The following is a 25,378-nucleotide window of genomic DNA, read 5'->3' on the forward strand; positions in this document are numbered from 1 at the left end:
CACACTGCATCACTGCAAACCACTGAAGAAAAGGAAGCAAACCACTGAAGAAAAGGTCCCAATATCCACCCTTGAACAGTCACGGGACTTTCATGTTGCTGCTGGAACCTCATTAGCTTCTCAAGTTCATGGAGGGTTAGGGAAGGCCGGCCAAGTGGATCAGCTCCTGTGGTGAGGAGGCAGCCACGTGAGGCAGTGGGCACCGGGTATCTAGCTGAAGGGTGGAGGGGGGCTGACGCTAGCTCTGCCACCCAAGTACAAGCTGCACCTGCTCCACGGAAGGGCACCTTTTTCTGATTCGCACAAAAGCAAGATCTGGGACAGCAGCAGCCCTGCTGGGTGGCTAGCAGCCATCGGATTCCTCTTCTCCAGATCTGTCAACTGATGCACCTCATTCAAGTTGTAGTAATATTGTATGTAGATAAGAATTAGCAAAGCAGGGGTGTTTTGTGATTGAGGAGAATGCAAAGTTTGAAATAGCTATGTGGAATATCTCCTTCCCTCAACCCCCAAAGCATGCTTATGTGTGTTGGTATGTATGTGTGTGTGCTAAGTCGCTTCAGTCATGTCCAACCCTGTGTGACCCCATGGACTGCAGCCCTCCAGCCTCCTCTGTCTACAGGATTCTTCAGGCAAGAATACTGGAGTGGGTTGCCATGCCCTCCTCCAGGGATCCTCCTGACCTAGGGATTGAACCCACATCTCCTATTATCTCCTGCACTGGAGGCGGATTCTTTACCTGCTGAGCCATGGGGTAAGCCCTAAGAACTATGAACACTGCACTCTTCTCTCCATCATCCTTGTGTGAGGCCTTCTACCTATTTTAAGGATAATTTGAGCAGAAATGATTCCATAGAGTCCGGTCTGATCTACTAGTGACAGAGTTGCTGCTCAGAATAGAGCTTCTCCTGCTTCACTTTCAACAGTGGAGGGTAGATCTCATTAGTATGGGAAGCCAGTACCAGCCATTAGCGCCGAGTAAGAGTTGCCTTTGCTAACTATTTCTGTGCACAGTCACACAACATGCTCTGAGTTTTCTCAATAAAACAGCTCCTTCCCAGGGGGACAAAGTTGCCTCTTCAAGGGGCCTCAATTTACATACACTTTCTCAACCATTTAAAGTGAAACCTCCTTGAAGCATCGCTTCACTTCTGAAGAATCTTCCTTCCCACACTTCCAGGGAGAATTTCAATAATGATGAAATAGAAAACTCTACTTAGATAGGAAATGCAATGATATGGGAAGTAATTACACTTAAAAAAAAAAATCACAAAACTGACCCTAGGTTTACTTTGCACCACATTTGTTTCCTATAAGGAAAGACAAATAAGGTATGCAAACATATTTATTTCTATGTAGATGTAATGTATCAGCAAAAAGCACTTAGGACATGTGCTGCACATATCAGACGAACGATATCCATAATGGAAAGTCATGGGTCTAGAAGCTTCTCTCTACTCCTTCTTCATGAATAAAACATTTGGGAAAATCCTATAGTTGCTTTTAGTCCATTTGATTTCTTACTTTATACTCTGTGTGATATCAAGAAGAATGGCTATAAAAAATTTGGTCCATTTAAGAGATAAAGCGGCACTCTCCTTAAGATGTTAAAGATGCTGCTTTGTTACTAAGTTAGGAAAGTTCATGTTTGCACAAATTCTATTAGTGCCCATATCAACTATAGATGTGTAATGACTTGCCAGTTCTTTCTTAAGAAGATCAAATCCATCACTGAAGTAATAAGTCTTCAAATGTCTTGTTTCTTTTAAACAATATTCAAAAGGTAAGCAGAAGAAAGACTTCCAAGATTCTAATGTGTTTTCACAGCAAAAGGATTTAGTTGAGAAAGCAGGCTGAGGGGACGCAGGTGCCAGACATTGTGTAGAATTTGCACTTATGCTCCATTAATTGCCAGCATATCTTCCTTTCCCGTTTTCCTCCCTTCCCCCCATTAAATCCCTTTGGAAAACAGCAGAGCAGCAGGCCCAGACTGGTACCCAGCAGCAACACCAGGAGCAGAAGTAGCCAATTAGCCTCCAGAATACAAAGAGGGAGAAAAAAATTGATGCAGTTACCTAGCAACCAGAAGGAGCAGAAACAGCTGTGTAGCAGGCCCAGGCTGGTACCCAGGCAGAAAAAGGATAGCCAATTAGCACACTGTATTTAATGCTGATGTGGTTTCCTAGTAACAGGCTGTACAAGTCTGTCTGTTGCATTTTCTCCCTCCTTTCCTCACATTTTCCTCAATCATGCACAGTATTACTATTTGCCCTAATTACTGTTTCTCCACTGCTTCAAGCAGCCATTATTTTGTCCCCAGAGAAATTGGAAGAACTCAGAAAAAAATCTTCTGTAATGACAGTATTTAGTTTCAAATTCAGATTAGCTGTAAGCCCTGAGACACTAAACAACAACAACAAAGAACGAAAAAACAAAAAAGCCAGCAAATCGCCTTCTGCCTAAATTCTTAAGTAACCTATGGTACCTTTTCTTCATGCTAATATTTACATGTGAGTGAAGCAAAAAACATTTAATAATGCATACCGTCATTCTGCCACACACTACATTTTCGAATAGGTTGAATCCTCTGTGTACTTGAATTTATTCATATTGATTTTCTGACACTCTCTCCTGAGCATTAGGAACATAAACTGTCTTATTACCTATATCAGAGAAGGGAGATGTATCTTTTGTTGCTCTTTTTAAAATACCGATGCTGGTTTCAATAAGCTCATGACCAATGGAGAATTCGACATGAGGAATCATTCTTTCCTTGCTACAACAGAAGTAGAGCACAGATGAAGAGTGTGTATACTGCAGTGAGGGGGTGCAAACTCCATGTGCACGTTCATAATCACACTAATGAATTCCAGCGAGGTGATGTTAACCACATGAACATACAAAATGAAGACAGAAAATGTTTAAACATGCCTGCTGCACCACTATTCTAAAATATTTTCTACTGCATGCTGCGCCTCTTATAAACTAGAACATGTAGTGGCATCAACCGTTTTCCTGGGTTTCAGTCATCAGGGCACAGTTTACGTAAGTCTACATTTTATTTAGGGCATCCATTAGACTCCTAGAACCTCTCTCACACAACAGTGTCTTCTTAGAACAAGCTATCATCCTTCTTACAGAATTCTCCTGTTACGAACACTGCAAAGGCTCCAGAAGAAGATGTTAGATGTTGTAACACACTTAATTGGGCAATGCTCTCCCATGAAGGAAAAGAACCTTCCCCACTGAGGACGGTGTTTGGCTTCCTGCCCACCACCAAAGGATTGATGGCTTTTGTCAGCTCTAGCTCACTAGTGAAATGGCTGAAACTATTCTATCCCAATAAATTTGGGATTTTTAAAAATTGTACCTTGTTTGTTTGACAACAGTATGCATAATACTGAACTCCATAAATTAAATGTCAAACCTGTTTCCTAAAACAGGGAATTTTCATTTTACTCAATTCCATAAGTTAAATGTCAATTATAGTAATGGAGAGAAGATACACTCTAAAGACAGAAACAACAAAAGAAGCCTAAAGTGTATGTCTGCTGAAACCAGATGAGTGACTTACAGAAAATGAATTTTAAATTATAAGTTCTATTTATTTTTCAAATAAAATAAAAGGAATCTAACCTGGGAATGCAGATAACTTTTGAAGGGAAGAAAGGAAAAGACCCAAGGCCCAAAAAGGAAGAAAGTCTGCCAAGCAGGCCTGGTTTAAGACCAAGCCAGACCTAGGCTCCATAAGGAACTAGTAATGGGGTGCCCTAGTCTTCTACCTCTAAAACCTTATTGAGTCCAATCCTGCATCTGGGCCCGACTCACCTACCTCAATAAGCATAGATGGTAAAGGAGGAGACAAAGTGAAGAGAAATATGGGACAGACTGCGGAAAGTGTCTTCTCTCTGTAGACACCCTTAAATAATTTAAATGGGCTGACCTCCATTATATAAGCTAGTCAGGTCTTTACACTGGCAACCAAATATGGGGACACTGCAGAAATGGGGAGTGACTCTGTAACTGGCGGCCCAAATAGCCAGCACATTAAAAAGCCACTGCTGCTGCTGCTGCTGCTAAGTCGCTTCAGTCGTGTCCCACTCTGTGCGACCCCATAGACAGCAGCCCACAAGGCTCCACCGTCCCTGGGATTCTCCAGGCAAGAACACTGGAGTGGGTTGCCATTTCCTTCTCCAATGCATGAAAGCCACTACCTTTTGATTATTTTGAATGGTCTTGCTTCTATTAACATTCAATATATTACTTTTTTAAATGGCTGAAAATAGGTTACTCTTAGAAAATGTAGAAAATCTGGTAGCAGGGGGAAGGGAACGAGTGGGAAGTGGAGAATGCTGCTCCAGCTTCTAACAGCTCCCCCATCTTGTCTGCCTACTTGCCTGCAAGATTCCTGAAATTCCATGAAGAGGCTCCTAGAATTGAAGAGTAAAGAAAATAGTAGAAGATTTCTTATTTTTATTTTATAAAACACTGGTTAATGGACATGTAATCTATCAATCAACAGTGTACCAAATCCTTTCTGACGTAAAGGAGGGTGTTGCTGTGCTCAGCTGTGTCCCCCTCCTTGTGACCCCGTGGACTGCAGCGCTTCCAGGCTCCTCTGTCCATGGGATTTTCCAGGCAAGAATACTGGAGTGAGTTGTCATTTTCTCCTCCAGGGGATCTTCCCGACCCAGGGATTGAACCCTAGTCTCTTGAGTCTCACTGCATTGGCTGGCGGAATTCTTTATCACTGAACCTCCTGGGAAGCCCCAAAGAGGTCAAAGGAAGGCCAAAAAGGCAGGAAGTGACTCAGTATAGGAAAGCATCAAGTATAAGATTCTTGGGTGGGCCATGAAGAAGGAAGGAACTGAAATTTTTAGGAAACAGGTTTGCCCAAGGGCAGCGAGTTCACCTCCATTAGCGTGGGGACAAATTGAAACTGCCCTGTTGGAAATGGCCAGACCCTCTTCATTTGGTACCTGAGGAGTCTGGCTTTGAGTCCCACTATATATATATAACCAAAGTAGCCTGGACTCCCAGAGCTCCATTTGCTGCCCAGAATTAGCTTCTTTATATTGAAAGCTTGTTTCCTCATGATCTATTTATGGGGCTTCAACTATAATTTCTACAAAATTGAAAATGTATATTTTTCAAAGAAAGACACATCATTTAACAAATATTTTTTCATCCGTCCTTGTATTTCAACTAATTTTTTTCAAAAGGATTATTCCAAAGTTTAAGGGAAAAAAGGGTTTTGGTTTTATTACACATGACTTTCTTAAACTCCCCTTGGTTTCCTGATTCAAACAGAATCATTCCACTACTCTTTCAGCTTCAGGAGACAGAAGTACTGCCCACCACCAATTGATTTTAACAATATTCTCTTCACCTGCAGTCTTTACAAAGGCTCCATTTAACTTTCTTCCAACCTCTCACTATAATATATACAGGATAACCCTGATGATCATAGTTATTAATACTCTTATTATATTAGAAACAACTTCTATACATTATTTATTTATTAAAGGGAACACTTTAAGTTGCCCTTCCCAATGCCAAGTCCTCATTGGCACAGACTCCTCTTCTTAAGCACACAGAGCTGGCCTAACTTTAAATCTTAGAATTTAAAACATTCATTACTTCCACAGCCTTTTCTAAAATGAGGTTCCTCTTTTCCCTTTTCTGACCTCCCAATCCCAATCCATGCTCTATCATCTTTTGAAATCAGGTTCTAAATATTATATTTAGACTTTATGAAACCATGTTTCAGGCTTTTGCATCAAAAAATGAGGTTCTCAGAGATGGAGAAGGAATGGTGTCTAGTACAGTGAGTGTTCAATAAATACTGTCTATGGTACAGTATTTATTTCACGGTTTTTCCTTTCTCTTCAATTCTTATTTTAACATGTTTACTTACTTTGTGACTACCAATTATCCATTACAAGATAGGCATCCTACAAAGCCTATGTTTATTACCATATTATAATAATAAAATAAACGTGTTTGTTGTGTATATGCTGAGTTTAAGCCATTCGACTCAATATGCGTTTACCTAAATTTATCTTCGTAAATAGTAAGAGCTGGCATATTGCTAAATTATCATATGGTGAAGCTCTAAGATTCTCCCATCAGTTGCTTTCCACCACCTCATTCACACCCCTTCTTTCAAACTCTTTCTCCTAAGCCCCTGAATATGCTAAATCCAAACTATCAAACCCTCCTATTAAACTCTCTCCACCTTGTGAACTGAATAGTTAACCCTTATGCTAGTTTCCATCCCATAATAGGGGTTTAATGAGTTTCTGCCTCAACACATGGATAAACTTCATTAGCAGCCATGTGTCTCAGCATATTAAAGGCCCTTCAATGTCTTAAAATTGCCCTATTTCAGTTGCTATTGTATAAATTCAAAGAATTCTTATCTACAGCACTGAGGAGGTTGAAAGTGGTCGATGGGCCCCCTACAGTTCCAGACTGAGGTATTTAATTTTATCCTGCTGATATGCCTGACCTTGAATTAGGGTTTCTATTTATATAAATTAGTGTATTATCACATTGGCATAATTTTAAAAGATGAACAGCATCAACAAAAAACACCCTTTCCAGAGGAGAAAAGTGACTTTGTATCTCAGAATCATCCATGCTGCTTCTGACCACTGACAGGAGCCCTAATCTCATTTAATGCCCTGTCTTTCTTTAGCCTTTCTTATCTGAACGGCCCTTCCTATCTTAACTGCTGGTTGGTTATTCCATGGCACAGCACCTGAAATCTACAGGCACTTAATACCTGATTGTAAGATGGCTGAGTGAACAAAGTAAGAATACTACTAAACTATATTAATACTAAATAGAATGCAAGCTTAAGGGACATGGGACAAATTTTAATTTAGTGGCAGGTTGTATAGCCTGGGTTAAGGTATTTACATATTTTTGGTCCTCAGTTTTCCCTATAGGTGATAATGCTTGTTTATATTATTTCATATGAATAGAGTACTAACATTTATTATTTTAATGAGTGAATTGAGAATGTTATAAGAAAGTCTCTCTTTAATACTAAAGTAAAAAAAAATGGTTTCATAGTAATGACCATAATAATAGTAACTATTGCAGTAACCATAATGGGACTGGAAACGGAAGATCACTTCTTCGTAATTTCCTTGTTCTGGTTTTTGGTCACTTGATGAGGCAATATGTTTAAAGATCCTCCCAGTTCTTATCTGTTTAGAAGATACTTAAAGTAGTTTCACTGTCAATGTGTATTTAAACTATAAGTTTCTCATTTCCTCTAAATAATGGGTTATTAAGAAAATATCTAAATGACAGCATTTCCCCTTATGACTTAGCAAAATGGAGAAACAAAATCAAACAGGATTTGATTCAAATCCTGGCCCAACCACCTAGGAGTTGTGTGATACTAGGCAAGTTACTTGACCTCTCCTGGTCTCATTTTTCTCATCTGTGAAATGAGAATAGTACCAGAGTCATTAGATTAATATGGCTTAAAGGGTTATATTCGTAAAAGACTTCTATTTAGAAAAAAGACAGCAGGCCAAAATGAAGTCATTTGTGCTAAGCCCCGTATCATCAAACTAAGACTTAATACCTAACTTAAGTACAGTTTCCTAAAGGAAATCAACCCTGAATATTCATTGGAAGAACTGATGCTGAAGCTCTAATACTCTGGCCTCCTGATGTGAAGACCATGAAGCTGGAAAAGACCATGAAGCTGGGAAAGACTGACGGCAGGAGGAGAAGAGAATGAGATGAATGAGACAGAGAATGAGATGGCTGGATGCCATCACCAACTCAATGGACATGAGTTTGAGCAAACTCCAGGAGATGTTGAAGGACAGGGAAGACTGGCATGCTGCAGTCAGTGGGGTTGCAAAAAGTTGGACACAACTGAATGACTAAACAACAACAACAACAACAACAAAGTACAGTTTCATCCTCCTTAGAGAATGAAATCTCAAACCAGTCAATCTGGAATTACCTGGTGAGCACTAGTGAGGTCATCCGCCTGATAGACCCCAGCCATCTACTGCAAGGAAGATGACCTTGCCATAAACAATCAGCTCTTTGCTGGTATAACTTCCTTGTCCTGCCATCTTCTGCCTATAAAAGTCTCACATTTTGTTCAGCTCTTCAGAGCTCCTTTGTATTTGCTAGATGGGATGCCATTCAATTCATGAATCATTGAATAAAGCCAATAAGATCATAAATTTACTCAGTTGAATTTTTTAAAAAAACAACTTTGGGGGCAGTGGTGGGATCCAGCAGAAACTTCAGCAAGTTTCAGAGAATGAGAAACACAGGTGCTGGTACTTGTAAACTTTGAGTTCTTTATCTTTCTTATCATTTCCAAGGGCTGTGGGTAAGTTCCTCTGGGCTCTGAGGTCCACTCTCTTTGTGTTGAACTCCTGATCTAATTCACTTTCCAGACTAGGGTAAATGGGCCAGTCTAGACTGACAGGGGGCTTCCCTGATGGCTCAGCTGGTAAAGAAGTGAAGTGAAAGTTGCTCAGTCGTGTCCAACTCTTTGCGACCCCAGGGACTATACAGTCCATGGAATTCTCCAGGCCAGAATACTGGAGTGGGTAGCCATTCCCTTCTCCAGGGGATCTTCCCAACCTAGGGGTTGAACCCAGGTCTCCCATAATGCAGGCGGATTCTCTACCAGCTGAGCCACCAGTGAAGCCAGCTGGTAAAAAGTCTGCCTGCAATGCAGGAAGCCTGGGTTTGATCCCTGGGTGGGGAAGATCCCCTGGAGATTGACAGGAGACTCTAACAGGGTGTCAGTCCTCAGCCCTTGGTTAGTCCACAGTCCCAGGCCAGGCCTCAGTGGGTCACTCAAGTCCTAGCCCTTGGCTAGTCCACAGTTCCCATTTGTTAGGGTCTGTTAGTTTAGCCTGTACTTCCTCATTAGGAAGAGCTGGAGGTGTGCACCTAAAGCTTTCTCTTCACCATCTTGCTGTACTATCACTTTGGTTACTGCTGGTATGTTAATGTGCATGTAGACTATTGCTGTCTAGGTTGGTCATAACTTTCCTTCCAAGAAGTAAGCATCTTTTAATTTCATGGCTGCAATCACCATCTGCAGTGATTTTGGAGTCCAAAAAAATAAGTCAGCCTTACTCCTTGGAAGGAAAATTATGACCAACCTAGACAGCATATTAAAAAGCAGAGACATTACTTTGTCAACAAAGGTCCATCTAGTCAAGGCTATGGTTTTTCCAGTAGTCATGTATGGATGTGAGAGTTGGACTACAAAGAAAGCTGAGTGCCGAAGAATTGATGCTTTTGAACTGTGGTGTTGGAGAAGACTCTTGAGAGTCTGCTGGACTGCAAGGAGATACAACCAGTCCATCCTAAAGATCAGCCCTGGGTGTTCATTGGAAGGACTGATGTTGAAGCTGAAACTCCAATATTTTGGCCACCTGATGCGAAGAGCTGACTCGTTTGAAAAGACCCTGATGCTGGGCAAGATTGAGGGCAGGAGGAGAAGGGGACGACAAAGGATGAGATGGTTGGATGGCATCACTGACTCAATGGACATGAATTTGGGTGAACTTCGGGAGTTGATTATGGACAGGGAGGCCTGGCATGTTGCAGTTCATGGGGTCGCAAACAGTCGGACACAACTGAGCGACTGAACTGAACTGAACTGAAAGACTATTGGTAATGGGAATCTCAGAAGATCAAAGTCACAAAATTGATGGGTATGGTCAAGCACTTAAAAGCTGTTAGAGCACTTGTCACTTACCTCAAAAGACTCTTCGTGTTAGGACAAATTGGTCACAAAATGGGTTAGGCTGATACCAGGTCACCTGCCAATACCAAGGAAATTTCCACACAACAAGGTAGGCTGTAAAATACCACACAATCCCCAATCCAGAGCCACATTCCTCTCAGGTATTAATTCTGGCTCCAAGAGACCCAAGGCTTAGCTAAAAAAACTGAGATCCTTAAGTTTCAAAGAATTGAGTACACTACACTCTGGCACACTTGCTTATTTTATGTCCAAGAACTGTGGTCCCAGAAACTATGAATATCTTACAACAGTGGCCACCAGGCTCCTCTGTCCACGGAATTCTCCAGGCAAGAATACTGTAGTGGGTAGCCATTCTCTTCTCCAAGGGATCTTCCCAACCCAGGGATCAAACCAGCATCTTATGCATTGCAGACAGATTCTTTACTGTCTGAGCCACCAGCAAAGCCTGCAGATGGGTTTATGGGAAAACTGGGAGACCAGCAAAGGGTGAGAATACTTAACAGAATCAGCTCTCCTGAATGCCTGTTATGCCCAGATGAAAAAGGAAACTAAAATTTCACATGGTCCTTTCCTTTCTAAATCCAGATACAGTGGTTATTGATTCTTTCTCTGCCAAGGAAAGCTGTTACCTTCTTGTTTGCCTTGTTTTACATCCTGAGAGCTTGGTTTGTCAATTTGGTGACGGTTTAGGCTTCCCAGATAGCTCAGTTGGTAAAGAATCCACCTGCAATGCAGGAGACCCCAGTTTGATTCCTGGGTCCGGAAGATCTGCTGGAGAAGGGACAGGCTAACCACTCCAATATTCTTGGGCTTCCCTTGTGGCTCAGATTGTAAAGAACCTACCTGTAATGTGGGAGACCTGGTTTTGATCACTGGGTTGGGAAGATCCCCTGGAGAAGGGAAAGGCTACCCACTTCAGTATTCTGGCCTGGAGAATTCCATGGACTGTATATGTATAGTCCATGGAGTCACAAAGAGTCGGACACGACTGAACAACTTTCACTTTAGTCACTAGGTTGTATCCAACTCTTGTGACCCCACAGACTGTAGCCTGCCAGGCTCCTCTGTCCATAAGATTTTCTATGCAAGAATACTGGAGTAGGTTGCCATTTCCTTCTCCAGGGGATCTTCCTGACTCAGAGATGGAACCAGGGTCTCCTGCACTGCAAGCAGATTTTTACCAAGTGAGCTACCATGGAACTTTGGTGCCCCAAAATATGACTGGGCAGAAAATGTAGGTTATATCTCCATTTTCAGTTAGATATGGTTGGACAGAAATATGGTTGAACTTCATTTGCAGCTCCTGTATATGGCCAGTGCTCGGGGGAATTATATTTTTTTTTCCTTACTTTTTTCCCTTTGTCTATCTTTGGCTCTGGATCTTGGGAGGGTATATCTTTTGCACTCTCTTTGGGGATACCTCTTGAGTCCATAGGATTATTCAATACTGCCAGTATTTATTTATTTATATTTATTGTTTGTTTCAGCTGAAAATTGAGAAGATATTTGAAAGCATTTTTTAAGTAGCTCTGTGATCAGAGGTTGGCCAAACTAGAAGCTGATATTCAGAGCCTGATGGAAAAAAATTTTTAAACCGTCTCCCCTAAGATAAAACAAAACTATGTACCCAGAAGGAGGAAAAAAATAAAAAAAAACAAAATTCTGATGGTTTTATGGAAGGATTTACTAAAATGTTCCAAAGATTTTCATTTCCATCTTAGTTGGAAATCTTCTCCCCAATATAAAAAAATGTAAATTGAAGATAATGTGGTTGGATAAGCAAATCAACCCCTTAATAAAATCATTTAGGCTATAACTTCTTTAGAGAAATAGAAATTAAAAGCAACTGTCTACATCTTACAAATTTTTGCAAAACCAGAAATGCAGCTCTAGAAACAATATGAAGTCCAATCCCCAAACCTTTCTTATTCATCTCAAAAGACTTGCAGGTTCTGCAATCCTGGTCTTAGGAAACAAGAGTCCTTCTTGGAGGAACTCGCATTCTTTCCCTGGGCTTTGAGATGTAAATATTCTACCTGGTCATCTCTAGGAAATCGTACCTAGGCCATCTCTTTTAAATGAAAACTCCAGGGTGGTAATTCCTACTAAAGGAAAAAAAAAGGGGGGAGGGGGATGTGGTTATTTGGAACTTAGACAAATGAAAAACCTGAACTGTCTTCCCCACCAATATTAGTAAAAAGCTTTAGCTGCTTGATCCGTAATTTATTTTACCTGGCAAATACAAAATTTGGATCCAACTTATTTTATATAACTAGTGATTTTATATTATTGTACTTGATTCGTGGCTAAAATTTGGGAATGGAAGCTAGACCCTGATGTTGGGAAAGACTGAAGGCAGGAAGAGAAAGAGACGACAGAGGATGAGATGGCTGGATGGCATCACCAACTCAATGGACATTAGTTTGAGTAAACTCCGGGAGTTGGCAATGGACAGGGAGGCCTGGCGAGCTGTAGTCCATGGGGTTGCAAAGAGTCGGACACGACTGAGCGACTGAACTGAACTGATCTGTCTTTATGTGTATCTACACACACAGTTGACACCTGAACAACACAGATTTGAACTGTGTGGATCCGCTTATGTGTAGGTTTTTTCCAGTAGTTGGTATTACAGTACTACATGATCTGCACTTAGTTGAATCTGCAGATATATTGGAACCATGTAGAGAGGACAGACTATAAGTTATACACAGATTTTAGACTATGCAGAGGGTCAGCGCTCCTTAACTCCATACCGTTCAAAGGTCAACTGTATATGTGTTATAGATGTGTGGTATTATCTACCTTTGGATAGTAAGGCTAAAATTAATTTGTAAAGGGCTTTATTCAATTGCTTTTAAAACAAACAAATGCTACATAAATTTAGTCTCAGAAATATAAAAACTATCCCAAATGTTTTAAGTTCACAAGACCTGGGATTATCACCACTAAATAAAGGCTAGTTTAAGTTTGTTGGTTTAATTAAAACAGACATGTCTATAAAGTTATCAATACTGAAATAATGCAGGCATACAATTTTTATTCTACCTGGGTTATCTCTATTACAGAATTTTTCACCAAGAAAAATAACTTGGTATACTAAAATTTTCATGAGTTATCTAAACATAGCCACTAAGAACAAGTGATTTGAATAGACATAAGTGTGATAAGTATTTCCACTTTCCAGTAATAACTATAGTTTATGGTATGTTTATTTAAATATATTCCAATTTTTTCAGTAACTTGAAACCTTAAGAGTTTTTCTATGTTAATTTAAATGATGAATATTTAATTGAATACCTATATTGTTTCCAAATAAATCTTGGAACATTAGTCCTGAATGTATGTTTATCTACTTTTGGCTTCCTATTACTGAGAAACTTAAGATATTTGGGTTTATTGGTAAACTTTTTTTTTTGTTTGCCACATTGGAAAATTTATTATGAGGAAGAGTGTATTTCTAGAAATTATAAATTATGACGTGTATTTCTAGAAATTATGACGTGTATTTCTAAATTTGCTAATCCACAGAATGCCCATGTAAGAGATATCCCACAACTTCCTACATCTCAGTTTTCACTATGAATTAACCATTCTAAGAGTCATTCTAATCATGTATGTAGTTAGAACTACTTAGAAAAATAAAGGTGAAGGAAAATAACTGTATGAAAAGTAGGTAAGGAAAGTAAAATGACTCATTGTTTTAGAATAAGAAAGAGAAAAAAAATAGAACCAAATTGTAGACAGTTTGTATAAGAGGAACCTTGGTTTTATGTGTAGTCAGGACGTCTAGGATTAGAATAAATTTATTTAATTGTTTAAAAAATGAGTTTTACTATCAAAAGTACTCTGGTGCAAAATTAGAATTTTATTTTCTCTGTTAAAATTACTAAGGTTTTGTTGGACTTTTGGTCTACTTTTGATAACTGATTGTGAAATTTTCTTTATTTTTTAAGTAATCTGCCTGAAGAGTGAAGATCTTAAGTCACCAAAATAACTTACTGTGCTTCACACTGTCTTTCTCAGGTCTTTTACTTAAGAAAACCCAATCTTCTCAAAATTAAAGAGCTAAGATTTGCTCGCAATTATGTAACTTTCTGTTCTGCCTTTAACAATAACTACTGTCATTTTATTAAATGGATATTTTTGACAAACTTCCCCCAAACCAAATTCTAAATGAAGTTTTTTGACTTCAAACTTTTTTGGAATATTCTAGAGGGCCCCTGGAACATCTCAAGAGATTTGTTTTCTCTCTTTATAAAAAAAGATATGTTAAACTAACTAGGCTTATTTACTATGTTAAATTAACCAAGAAGCGCTATCAAATAGGTAATATTAAGTCTTCTTTATTTTGTACTTGTATAGGTATATGTTACAAGTGTTCCAGAAACTGTATAACATTCCCGGAACTCTTACATGTTCTGGTAAAATATTATCAGTCACAATTTTAGTTACTATCTTAAAATGCTGTGTATCACAGAAATAAATATACTTCCTTAGCAAATGAGTTGGCATCATATCTTTAATAATGGGCATTTTAAAGTCTTTTGTAACTTACAGACACCTACTGTTTTACTCTAATATTTTTGCAAAAATGAGACTCATGGAAAAGACTTTACCAAGTGCTCCTGAGCACTGACACTGCTACAAAACTAGAAAGTAATAAACCTCGAGTACGTATCTTACAGCTGAAGAAGGCTCCACATGATATCTAGAATTGGGCAAACTCTAGAGACCTGCAAATAAAACTGACTAGAAGAGAAGTAGCTGACATCAATGTAAACTGCCTCCACCCAAGATGCTGGGTCAAGACTTCATACTTTAATTAAACAATAAAAACCTTTTCTTCTTTTCTTTCTTTTACTTCGGCATTGTCCTAAAAAGACAACACTATCATCCATATCTCCCAGGCCATTACTAAGGGGGATAACCTTTTAGACTACTGGATCTGCCATTAAAAATACCAATCTGTCCATAATGCTAGAGAATCACTGGTCTTCCCTATGACCACTTTTTCATCTATTCCGAATGTCTTGTAAACTACAATTGAAACTCCCTTAGAAATCATCTAGAGGGTCTGATTTTTATGGCCAGAACAACTAGTGCCTTGTTTTTACTTTTCTCTTATTATAGGTGCACTAGATACAACTAGACACAATACCTAGAGAAATCACAGTATATCTGCACTCCCATGTTCTTATGATTATCTAACTAAGATTCCTCCCCAGTCATGAAAAGATCTTAACAGCAGCACCCAAGTTTGCCAGAAATTTAGAACAATGTTTTATTTTGAGGAAGGAGATTTACTTTCCAGATGCACTGAAAACCTAACTGATCCCTGGTTTGAATGGGCAAATGTAACAAATTCCTGCGAATGAATCCATTAGTAGGAATGGTTTGTGCCCCAACATGATTAATCTTTGTCTGTGTTGATTATCATTCTCCTTGGGCTTATGCATGCCTTGATGGCTGGTGTGTAACCAGGCAATGCCTCTTAGGTTGTCTCTCTATGCTCGTGTGTGTATGTTCAGTTGCTTCCGTCATATCCGACTATTTGCAGCCCTATGGACTATAGCCTGCCAGGCTCATGGAATTTTCTAGGCAAGAATGCTGGAGTCGGTTGCCATGCCCTCCTCCAGGGGATCTTACCAACTCACAGATCGAACCCTACTTCCCCGGTTAGCAGTGAGTACAAATGATCAGAAACTGTCATTAACTTTTTAAAGTACTGCAGAATCCACTGCTAAAGCTGCCCAAGAAAAATCCTTAAGACTTTCTGACCAAGGTTGCTCTTAATGATGGGATAGCCGCCGATTATCTTGTAACTTAACAAGAAGGTATCTTGTGCTGCATCCAACACCACTTGTTGCACATGCATTAACCCTTCTGGGGAAGCTGAAACTCAGCTTCACAAAATCACTGAACAAGCCACTTGGCTTTAAAAAGTGATTGCTTTAACAAGATTTTTCTTTATTTAGTTTTCTGTATTTAGTTTTCATTGGCTTGGCTCTTGGGAATCATGGCTCAGTGCACTCCAGACACTGGGAATTGTCTTGCTTATAATAATCATAATAGTCTTCCTGGTGCACTTTAAATGCATGTTTGTAGCCACTAACCACCAAACGATACCCTAAGACTGAAACATCAGAAAACGGATGAAGAGAATGACCAACTTAAAACATGTGAACCTTAAGTCATGATCTGTGAACAGCACACAGAGAATCAGCAAAAACTCGGAGATCTTCAGAGCAGTAGCTGGGAGTGGCATTTGATGCCTTAAATACTGATCACATCTCCCAGGCTGAGTCTGATCAAAATAGAAGAACTGTTAAAAAAGACACAACTGGACCAAAATGGAGTCACTTGTGCTAAGCCCTACTTCACCAAGCTGAAACTTACAAATTTAATATAGATTCAGCCTCTCCTAGGAATAGAATCTTAAACCAGGCAATCTGGAATGGCCAGGTCAGAACTAGTAAGGTTATCTAACTCACAGACCCCTACCATTCCCTAAAGGAAGGTGACCCTGCCACAAACCATCAGCTCTTTGCTGGTATAACTTCCTTGTCCAGGTTTTTGTCTATAAAAGTCTTTCGATTTGTATAGCATATCAGAAAGAAAGTGAAGTCGTTCAGTCATGTCCGACTCTTTGCAACCCCATGCACTGTAGCCTATCAGGCTCCTCCATCCATGGGATTTTTCAGGCAAGAGTACTGGAGTGGACTCCCCTTTCTTTCTCCAAGGGATCTTCCTGAACCAGGGATCGAACCAGGGTCTCCTGCATTGTAGGCAGACGCTTTCACTGTCTGAGCCACCAGGGAAGTTGCTTATAGCATTTCAGAGCTCCTTCCTATAGATGCTAGATGAGATGCTGCCCAATTCATGAATCACTGAATAAAGACACTGAGATCTTTAAAATTTACTCAGTTGAATTCTGTTTCTTAATACTCTAAACATTATCTGACATATAAAAAGTTTTTTATAAGTGTTTATTGAATAAATACAATAAATTATACTTCAAGCTTTCATTAAAGCACTTTTGTTATCTCTTAAACACTATACCCATCCTGACATTGTAAAGGAGGCAGGGATCAAGACCATCCCCAAGAAAAAGAAATGCAAAAAGGCAAAATGGTTGTCCGAGAAAGCCTTACAAATAGCTGTGAAGAGAGGTGAAAGGCAAAGGAGAAAAGGAAAAATATACCCACTTGAATGCAGAGTTCCAAAGAATAGCAAGGAGAGATAAGAAAGATTTCCTCAGTGATCAGTGCAAAGAAATAGAGGAAAACAATAGAATGGGAAAGACTAGAGATCTCTTCAAGAAAATCAGAGATACAGAGGAAACATTTCATGCAAAGATGGGCTCAATAAAGGACAGAAATGGTATGGACCTAACAGAAGCAGAAGATATTAAGAAGAGGTGGCAAGAATACTCAGAAGAACTGTACAAAAAAGATCTTCATGACCCAGATCATCACGATGGTGTGATCACTCACCTAGAGCCAGACATCCTGGAATGTGAAGTCAAGCGGGCCTTACAAAGCATCACTATGAACAAAGCTAGTGGAAGTGATGGAATTCCAGTTGAGCTATTTCAAATCTTAAAAAATGATGCTGTTAAAGTGTTGCACTCAATATGCCAGCAAGTTTGGAAAACTCAGCAGTGGCCACAGGACTGGAAAACGGATTCTTTGGGATTCATTCCAATCCCAAAGAATGCTCAGAGTAACCACACAATTGCACTCATCTCACACGCTAGCAAAGTAATGTTCAAAATTCTCCAAGGCAGGCTTCAACAGTAGGTGAACTGTAAACTTTCAGATGTTCAAGCTGGATTTAATAAAGGCAGAGGAACCAGAGACCAAATTGCCAATATCCTTTGGATCATCACAAAAGCAAGACAGTTCCAAAAAAACATCTACTTCTGCTTTATTGACTATGCCAAAGCCTTTGACTGTGTGGATCACAATAAACTGTGGAAAATTCTGAAAGAGATGGGAATACTAGACCATCTGACCTGCCTCTTGAGAAACCTGTATGCAGGTCAGGAAGCAACAGTTAGAACTGGATATGGAACAACAGACTGGTTCCAAATAGGAAAAGGAGTACATCAAGGCCGTATCAGAGAAGGCAATGGCAACCCACCCCAGTACTCTTGCCTGGAAAATCCCACGGACGGAGGAGCCTGGTAGGCTGCAGTCCAAGGGGTCGCGAAGAGTTGGACACAACTGAGCGACTTCACTTTCACTTTTCACTTTCATGCATTGGAGAAGGAAACGGCAACCCACTCCAGTGTTCTTGCCTGGAGAATCTCATGGACGGTGGAGCCTGGTGGGCTGCCGTCTATGGGGTCGCACAGAGTCGGACACGACTGAAGTGACTAAGCAGCAAGGCTGTATACTGTCACCCTGCCTATTTAACTTATATGCAGAGTACCTCATGAGAAACGCTGGGCTGGAAGAAGCACAAGCTGAAATCAAGATTGCCGGAAGAAATATCAATAACCTCAGATATGCAGATGACACCACCCTTATGGCAGAAAGTGAAGAAGAACTAAAGAGCCTCTTGATGAGAGTGAGAGAGGAGAGTGAAAAGGTTGGCTTAGAACTCAACATTCAGAACACTAAGATCATGGCATCTGGTCCCATCACTTCATGGCAAATAGATGGGGAAACAATGGAAACTGTGAGAGACTTGATTTGGGGGGAGCTCTAAAATCACTGCAGATGGTGACTGCAGCCATGAAATTAAAAGATGCTGGCTCCTTGCAAGAAAACTTATGACCAACCTAGAAGCATATTAAAAAGCAGAGACATTACTTTGCCAACAAAGGTCCGTCTAGTCAAAGCTATGGTTTTTCCAGTAGTCATGTATGGATGTGAGAGTTGGACTATAATGAAAGCTGAGCGCCAAAGAATTGATCTTTTGAACTGTGGTGTTGGAGAAGACTCTTCAGAGTCCCTTGGACTGCAAGGAGATCTAACCAGTCCATCCTAAAGGAAATCAGTCCTGAACATTCATTGGAAGGACTGATGCTAAAGCTGAAACTCTAATACTTTGGCTACCTAATGCGAAGAATTGACTCATTTGAAAAGACCCTGATGCTGGGAAAGATTGAAGGCAGGAGAAGAATGGGATGACAGACGATGAGACGGCTGGAAGGAATCACAGAGTCAATGGACACGAGTTTGAGTAAACTCCAGGAGTTGGCGATGGGAGACCTGGTGTGCTGCAGTCCATGGGGTCGCAAAATATTGGACACGACTGAGCGACTGAACTGAACTGATACCCATCTTTTTGTTCACAATGTTTTTAGCCACCTTTCCATTTAAAAACAAAGTATTTCCCTAAATCCTAATTAAACTTAGAGATTGTGCCACATTATGATTCATTATGACCTGCCTCAAAGCAGATATCAAGTGCTATGTAAACTGCACGGTCATTTTTATCTTTTCACCTAAAAGCATACCTTTACATCTTTCAGTGCAAAACCTAGAATGTTGTATCACCACCCATGGATTAGGCAGAAGCAACTCCAGTCTACAGAGAGCCCTTGTCCAAGTAGCAGAAGACAGGACATGGCCTCTTTGCTCCCTCCTCTGTGACCAACAATCAAAGATTTCGCTGCTGGCCTTTGTTCTGACTTTACCAACATGACTCATCTTAACAGTGTAAATGCAGACATGATTTTATATGAATTTTCATATTACAGAAGTCTGCTCACTTGACATAAAGCTCCATTTCAATCACAGGCTTTTTTTTTCCTTCTCAGAAACGATCAAGAAGAAATGTGGAAAATTATTCTTTGTTGTTTGTTTTGAATAGAAACTACCAACATTTTAACAAATTGATTTTTGCTGAAAATAAACATAATAAAGTAGTATTTTAGAAACTGAAAGTGAGGGATTTCCCTGCAACAAAATTTTACTTAGCTGTCTCCAAGAAGACGAATAAAACTGTGAACATAATGGTTGACTTATTGAGAAAGAAAAATATATTATACAAAGACCAGAAAAGAGTGGAAGAGAAAGGTCTGTAATGGCTTGGCTGCTAAAGGACATTTTTACCCTCATGCCAGCACTAAGTGCTCTTCCCAATGAATAAACCATATGTCCATTTTTATATGCTTCCTTTCACTTAGATTCTGCTACTTCACAATATTCCCTTTGTCCTAGCCTCTGCCTCATCTTCAGCCACCCCAAGCCTGGCTCCCCCATCCCTCACTTCAGCATCTTGGGCAACCAGTATTCGTGCCCTAGCTACCAATTTGAACATCTGCTACCTGAAAAAAGAAAAATCACCTCATTGCCTAACATCCTCCAGGGCAAAAAGTTTGAAGGATTCAGCATCCTCAAAAAAACGGCCACAGAAGGACAAAAAAAGCAGCAGCAGCAGCATATCTTTTCCAGCTCAGTAAATTCTATCTATATAAAGATGAAATGAATAACACTTTTTTAAAAATTATTCATTGCAAGGAAACCCATGTTACCAACAACGTATTGTCTTTCTTTATGCATAGACTGAGACCCACACAGTTTATTTCATTTTTGCAAGTGTGTCTCTTTTTCAACATATTACCATATAGAAGAGATAGAGCATATATATAACTCCAGAGAACAAAATGCCAGTATTTCCTCTCTTTATCCTGGATGCTTTTCTCTCTCTCTCTCTCTCTCTTTTTATGTCCCAAAACACTTCCCCAGCTGAAAGATAAGAAAATATTTTCATTGAATTAAAGTGAGCCCTGTGTTAAAACAGCTTGCCTGAATCCAACCAGAGCTTCATTTCAACACTTGGTCAGCAGCCCTCCCTTCTTCATTTCTTTCTATCAGTGGCCTTGTCTCCAACCTGAATTCTCATCACCATATACCTTTACCCCCAAGCTTTTGCTAGTCCACTTCCTTGATATGTTTGCACTTAATTTGATTCCATCCTTCATGCTTTTTTCATTATTCTTAGTTCATCCACACCACATAAATTATCACTTTTATTTTCAGTTGCCCTTTGCCCCCTTCACACCAATTCCAAATAAATACTTCTGATTCTCATCTATTTAATCCAAATTATTTCAGAGTCCCTCTCCTCATCGCCCAACTCTACCTCTGGAAGATCCCCTGGAGGAAGAAATGGCAACCCATTCCAGTACTCCTGCCTAGAGAATTCCATGGACAGAGGAGCCTAGCCAGCCTACAGTCCATGGGATCCCAAAGAGTCGGAAACAACTGAGCGACTAACTTTCACTTTACATATATTTACTCATTTAATTTTCAAAACAATGTAGGAGGTAAATTATCCCTGTTTTACAGATGAGGAAACCGAGACTCAGGGAAGATGCATCAGGTATCCAGGTCATAAATCTAGGAAGTTGTAGAGCCAGAATTCAAACCTGAGTCTCCCTGACTGCAAAGCCCTGCTCTTAACCGCTCTGTAGTACTGCCTTTCCAATAATGCAAGGTGCCTTCTTGTATAAATTCCCCACAGGGAGGATTCGTTCCACTTTAATCCACTATAGGGCAAGTGGTTGCAGGTGCTGGGAAACATAATGAGCTCCACCTTGATAATCACTCTGAGTAAACAATGCCCAAAAAACAATGCACAGAAGATGCATCACTTCTCAGAGTTATCCTTCTAACACATCCATCAGAAAGCTGCTGCTGCTGCTGCTAAGTCGCTTCAGTCGTGTCCGACTCTGTGCGACCCCATAGACGGCAGCCCACCAGGCTCTCCCGTCCCTGGGATTCTCCAGGCAAGAACATTGGAGTGGGTTGCCATTTCCTTCTCCAATGCGTGAAAGTGAATTCACTCAGTCATGTCCGACTCTTAGCGACCCCATGGGCTGCAGCCCACTAGGCTCCTCCATCCATGGGATTTTCCAGGCAAAAGTACTGGAGTGGGTTGCCATTGCCTTCTCTGCCATTAGAAAGAGGGGACAGGAAAAAGAAGCAAATGCTCTGGACTCACCCCCCACCAAAAAAGAATCTCTGCTTCTCCAGAGATATCCAGCCTCCAAACTAGGCAGGACATAGCCTGTCTTCATGTCAATAATTTAAAAAATGTGCTCATAATCATGAATTCCATACCACCAACAAAGATCAACCTTCTCGCCTCATCCTGCCTTCTCTGGTTTCCTGGGGGGAAGAGGAGATGAGTCATGCCTGAAGCCTGGGAGCACTGCAATGTCTTCTAGTTACTTTACTCACTGACTTGAGAAAGAAAGACAAATAAATAAAACTAACCTCCAGAACAATACAGACAGGTGAATAAAAGAAAAAGTTGACAGTAGCAGGAAGCTTTTGCTTTGAAGTATGTGGACTGGAGGACTCAAACTCAAACTCCAAAAGGAACCATGAGTGGGACTTGAACCTGAACCTTAGGATAACTTTCCATGAACCAAGCAAGGACCACAAGCAAAAGTTAGTTTGAAATGAGAGGAGAACATGCCTAAGTCTTATGCTGTGAGGAAACACCATCCGCTATCATCCTCCCATGGGAATGACTTCGAAATTCAAGGTGGTGATGGTTTCTAGACACACATTATACACTCCTACCTCAAGGAAGCTCCTCTGATATGCACAAAGACATTTCCCAAAACCACCTCCCCCCAGAACATTAGAGCTGAGAGGGGCCTCAAAAGCCAAATTGTTTGGCAGATGTGAAAAGTGAGGCCACCAGTGAGGTAAAGGCATGTGCTCAAGGTGACAAAGCTAGTTAGTGACAGCACTAGAACTAGAACCTAGGTGTCCCCATTTTCCAACCAATGATCTCTGCACTGCACACTTCCCTGGTGACACAATCCGCAAGTCACTACAGAGCACCCGGAAGGCAAGCAGTGAGGCCAAGAACTCTCTCCAGGCACATCTCCCAGCCTAGATCTAACCACCCATTTCTTCCCGGCAACACTCTGATTCTGCTACTTACACTTTCGGAGCTCTTCCCTGTTCAGCTGGTATTGTGCACGCAGTTTGAAAAAACCATACTGGCAATATACTTTCAGGGACTCATTTAAAAACCACTAATGACAGTAATTGCTCCTACAATGCTAACCCCAAGAAGAGACATCAGCCCTAAGTTTCTACCTCAAAGCAGAGAACAAAGACCAGCTTCAAGGAAAATGCTAAGTTCATTCTTTTCTTCACAGACCCCACTCTTCTAAATTATCCCATTGCTCCCAAGATCAGTATGAGTCCTGGGAGTCACCACAGAAATCCTGAGTAAACCATACAGTCCCCGCCGGTCCCCACAGCCCTTACCACACACATAGCAATGTAATCCCTTTAGCAACTTCGCAGTAACAAGCTCATTAAAAAGCAATTCTGCCATCTCTCCATAAAGCACGCGCCAGAGAACAATGCAAAAGAGGAGATGCCAATTAATTATAGAATGATCACATCTAATGAACTCTGAAACCCTCCTGCTGTTGGTGACTTTGATGGAAAATCAGGGATGCTGGAAAAAAGAGTAAATAGGGACACCCTGGCTACCTTGTTCAATTGCGAATTCTCTCCAAGGTAACTTCTCAGATTCCAGTGTTGATCAAAACTGCAGAATCACACCGATAAAACAACAGAAAGTGTCAGGGAGTGACAGGTGCATACATCACGTACGGCTGTGAGTCACACCACCAGAACCCCGTTCAGGCAGCCTCAGCAGTGTCTGATACTACACCGAGGCTGGCACCGCCCTCTGAAAGGATCTCCGAGCCAGCGAGTGACAAACCCATGTCTGGCGCCTGGGACACCCGGAGATCCTAAGGTTAACAGGTGAGTCACTCGGCTCCTCTCCCAGGCCCGCCTGCCTCTCTACACCTCCTAGTTGGCACGGATGCCACTTCTCGGAACAGAGAGAAGCCCTTCCCCCCCCCCCCCCCCACGAGGCTAAAGGAGAAAAAACGAGAAACCACGTGCGGCCAACTTGTACCACTACCTGTGTGAGTCCTCTGGTGGGCCTTTAAGTGGGAGCTTTTTGTATAAACTTTCCGGCACCCGTTAAACTGACAGCGGTGAACCCTCTTCTTGTTTTCGGGGCACGCCTCCGCCCCTAGCCCTCCTTGTTCACTGTCGCTCTGTCCACTCTTTACTGTCCCAGCTGCCGCCACGGCTGCCGCTGCTGTCGCCACCCCTCCCACCTTGACGGAGCCGAGCGCAGCCTTCTTGGCCACCAGTTTCAACGTCACTGTGCCATCCACGGCTGAGAGAGTCTGTGAGGTTTTCACCAGATGGCGGCTGAGCTCAGGGGACGATGGGGGCGTTAATGAGGTCACTGCGTTGAGCTGGGCCTGGTTGACGGCTGTGTAGCTGTCTAGAGAAGAGCTGGTTGGCTGGAGGCTGAGGCAGGTCTCAGATAGCAACTTGTCCCGAGAGAGCAGAATGTCCACGGCCGAGCTCTTCTCGCAGATGGTCGCTTCCACGGGGAGCAGCAGGGGGTCTAAGCGCCGGAAGCTTTCCTCAATGCATGGGGGAGGAGAAGCGCGGAGGAAACAGTCCAAGTCCTCACCAAAGGTCTCCGAGATCCTCCTGGGCTCCGTCTGCAGGTAGCGTTCCAATTCAAGGCATGTCTGCAGAGGGCAAGGAGGGAGGGAGAGAAACAGCCATCAGAAGCAAAGAACACCAGGGAACCACATGTTGACAGGCTGAGAAGGAATCTACAGGAAGCAACAGAGGATGTTTCCTGGCTCATATCTGAAATTTTCTTGGTGAAAGGTCTGACCTTGTTATTTTTCTCCCTGGACACTTCTGAAGGGTTCACAAGGGTCACATCATATGAGCTCAACCACTACAGTTAATGGGGAACTAGAAACTCAGAAGGGCTATCTCACACCATCAAGTTCCCTGAGAACATTCAATGTTAAAATGATCTCATATCCCAAAATCCAATTTGATAGGTGAGATGCTCTTAGCCTCCCTAGGAGCCCTTATGCAAGCAAGAAGCAAACAAAATCAGATGAGGTTTCCACAGCAAGGTAAGACTCCCCGCAGGCCAACTTCATTTTTCACAGACTTTGGCAAATCACAAAGCACACCTGCTACGTATTGCGTGGCAAGAAGCATGAGTCCCATTACAATAGTTTGACATCTCTGTCTACATGATAAAAAAAAAAAGTTCAAACACAGCTCTTTGAATTGTTAAAGAAAAAGACACTAATCTATTTCAATATAAAGTTTTCACCTGGTAAAGAAGTGAGGCAAGAAAAGTAAAATCAGAAAAGTTCAGAGTTTCAACAAATCTTCATCCATGGTGCTTGTAAGTCTTTGTTTGATGGTAGAAGAGTTTTTATGGCAAAAATGGATATTTAAGTTTATAATCTGAAAGCTCTCCTCATTTAATCCTGCTCTTTCAGAATCTGGTAGAAAACCATACTTCTTACGTAAAGTTACCATAGTAACTTACGTGTGCTAAGTTACTTCAGTTGTGTCTGACACTTTGTGACCCTATGGACTGTAGCTGCCAGGCTCCTCTGTCCATGGGATTCTCCAGGCCAGAACACTAGAGTGGAGGGTCATGCCCTCCTCTAGGGGATCTTCCTGACCCAGGGATTGAACCCGTGTCTCTTATGTCTCCTGCATTGGCTGGCAGGTTCTTTACCACTAGTGCAACCTGGGAAGCCCAGTC

The 25,378-nt window shown here is 41.3% G+C and overlaps 1 protein-coding gene across 6 annotated transcripts in view; it reads right to left on the reverse strand.

Annotated features, from left to right (window-relative positions):
• Positions 1-25,378, reverse strand: part of KLF7 (KLF transcription factor 7) — a 98,720-nt gene that overhangs the window by 33,522 nt on the left and 39,820 nt on the right. For 3 of the 6 annotated variants that reach the window (XM_081577962.1, XM_081577964.1, XM_081577963.1), the window contains one exon: positions 23,693-24,323. In XM_081577962.1, coding sequence (XP_081434088.1) covers positions 23,693-24,323 — 631 coding nt within the window. Of the gene's footprint in view, positions 1-23,262; positions 23,309-23,689; positions 24,324-25,378 lie in introns of those variants that run through there. The other 3 variants (XM_081577965.1, XM_081577961.1, XM_081577967.1) reach the window with 3 other exon arrangements.

This window comes from Giraffa tippelskirchi, chromosome 3, assembly GCF_054371585.1.
Source record: "Giraffa tippelskirchi isolate mGirTip1 chromosome 3, T2T-mGirTip1v1.2.pri, whole genome shotgun sequence".
NCBI lineage: Eukaryota > Metazoa > Chordata > Mammalia > Artiodactyla > Giraffidae > Giraffa > Giraffa tippelskirchi.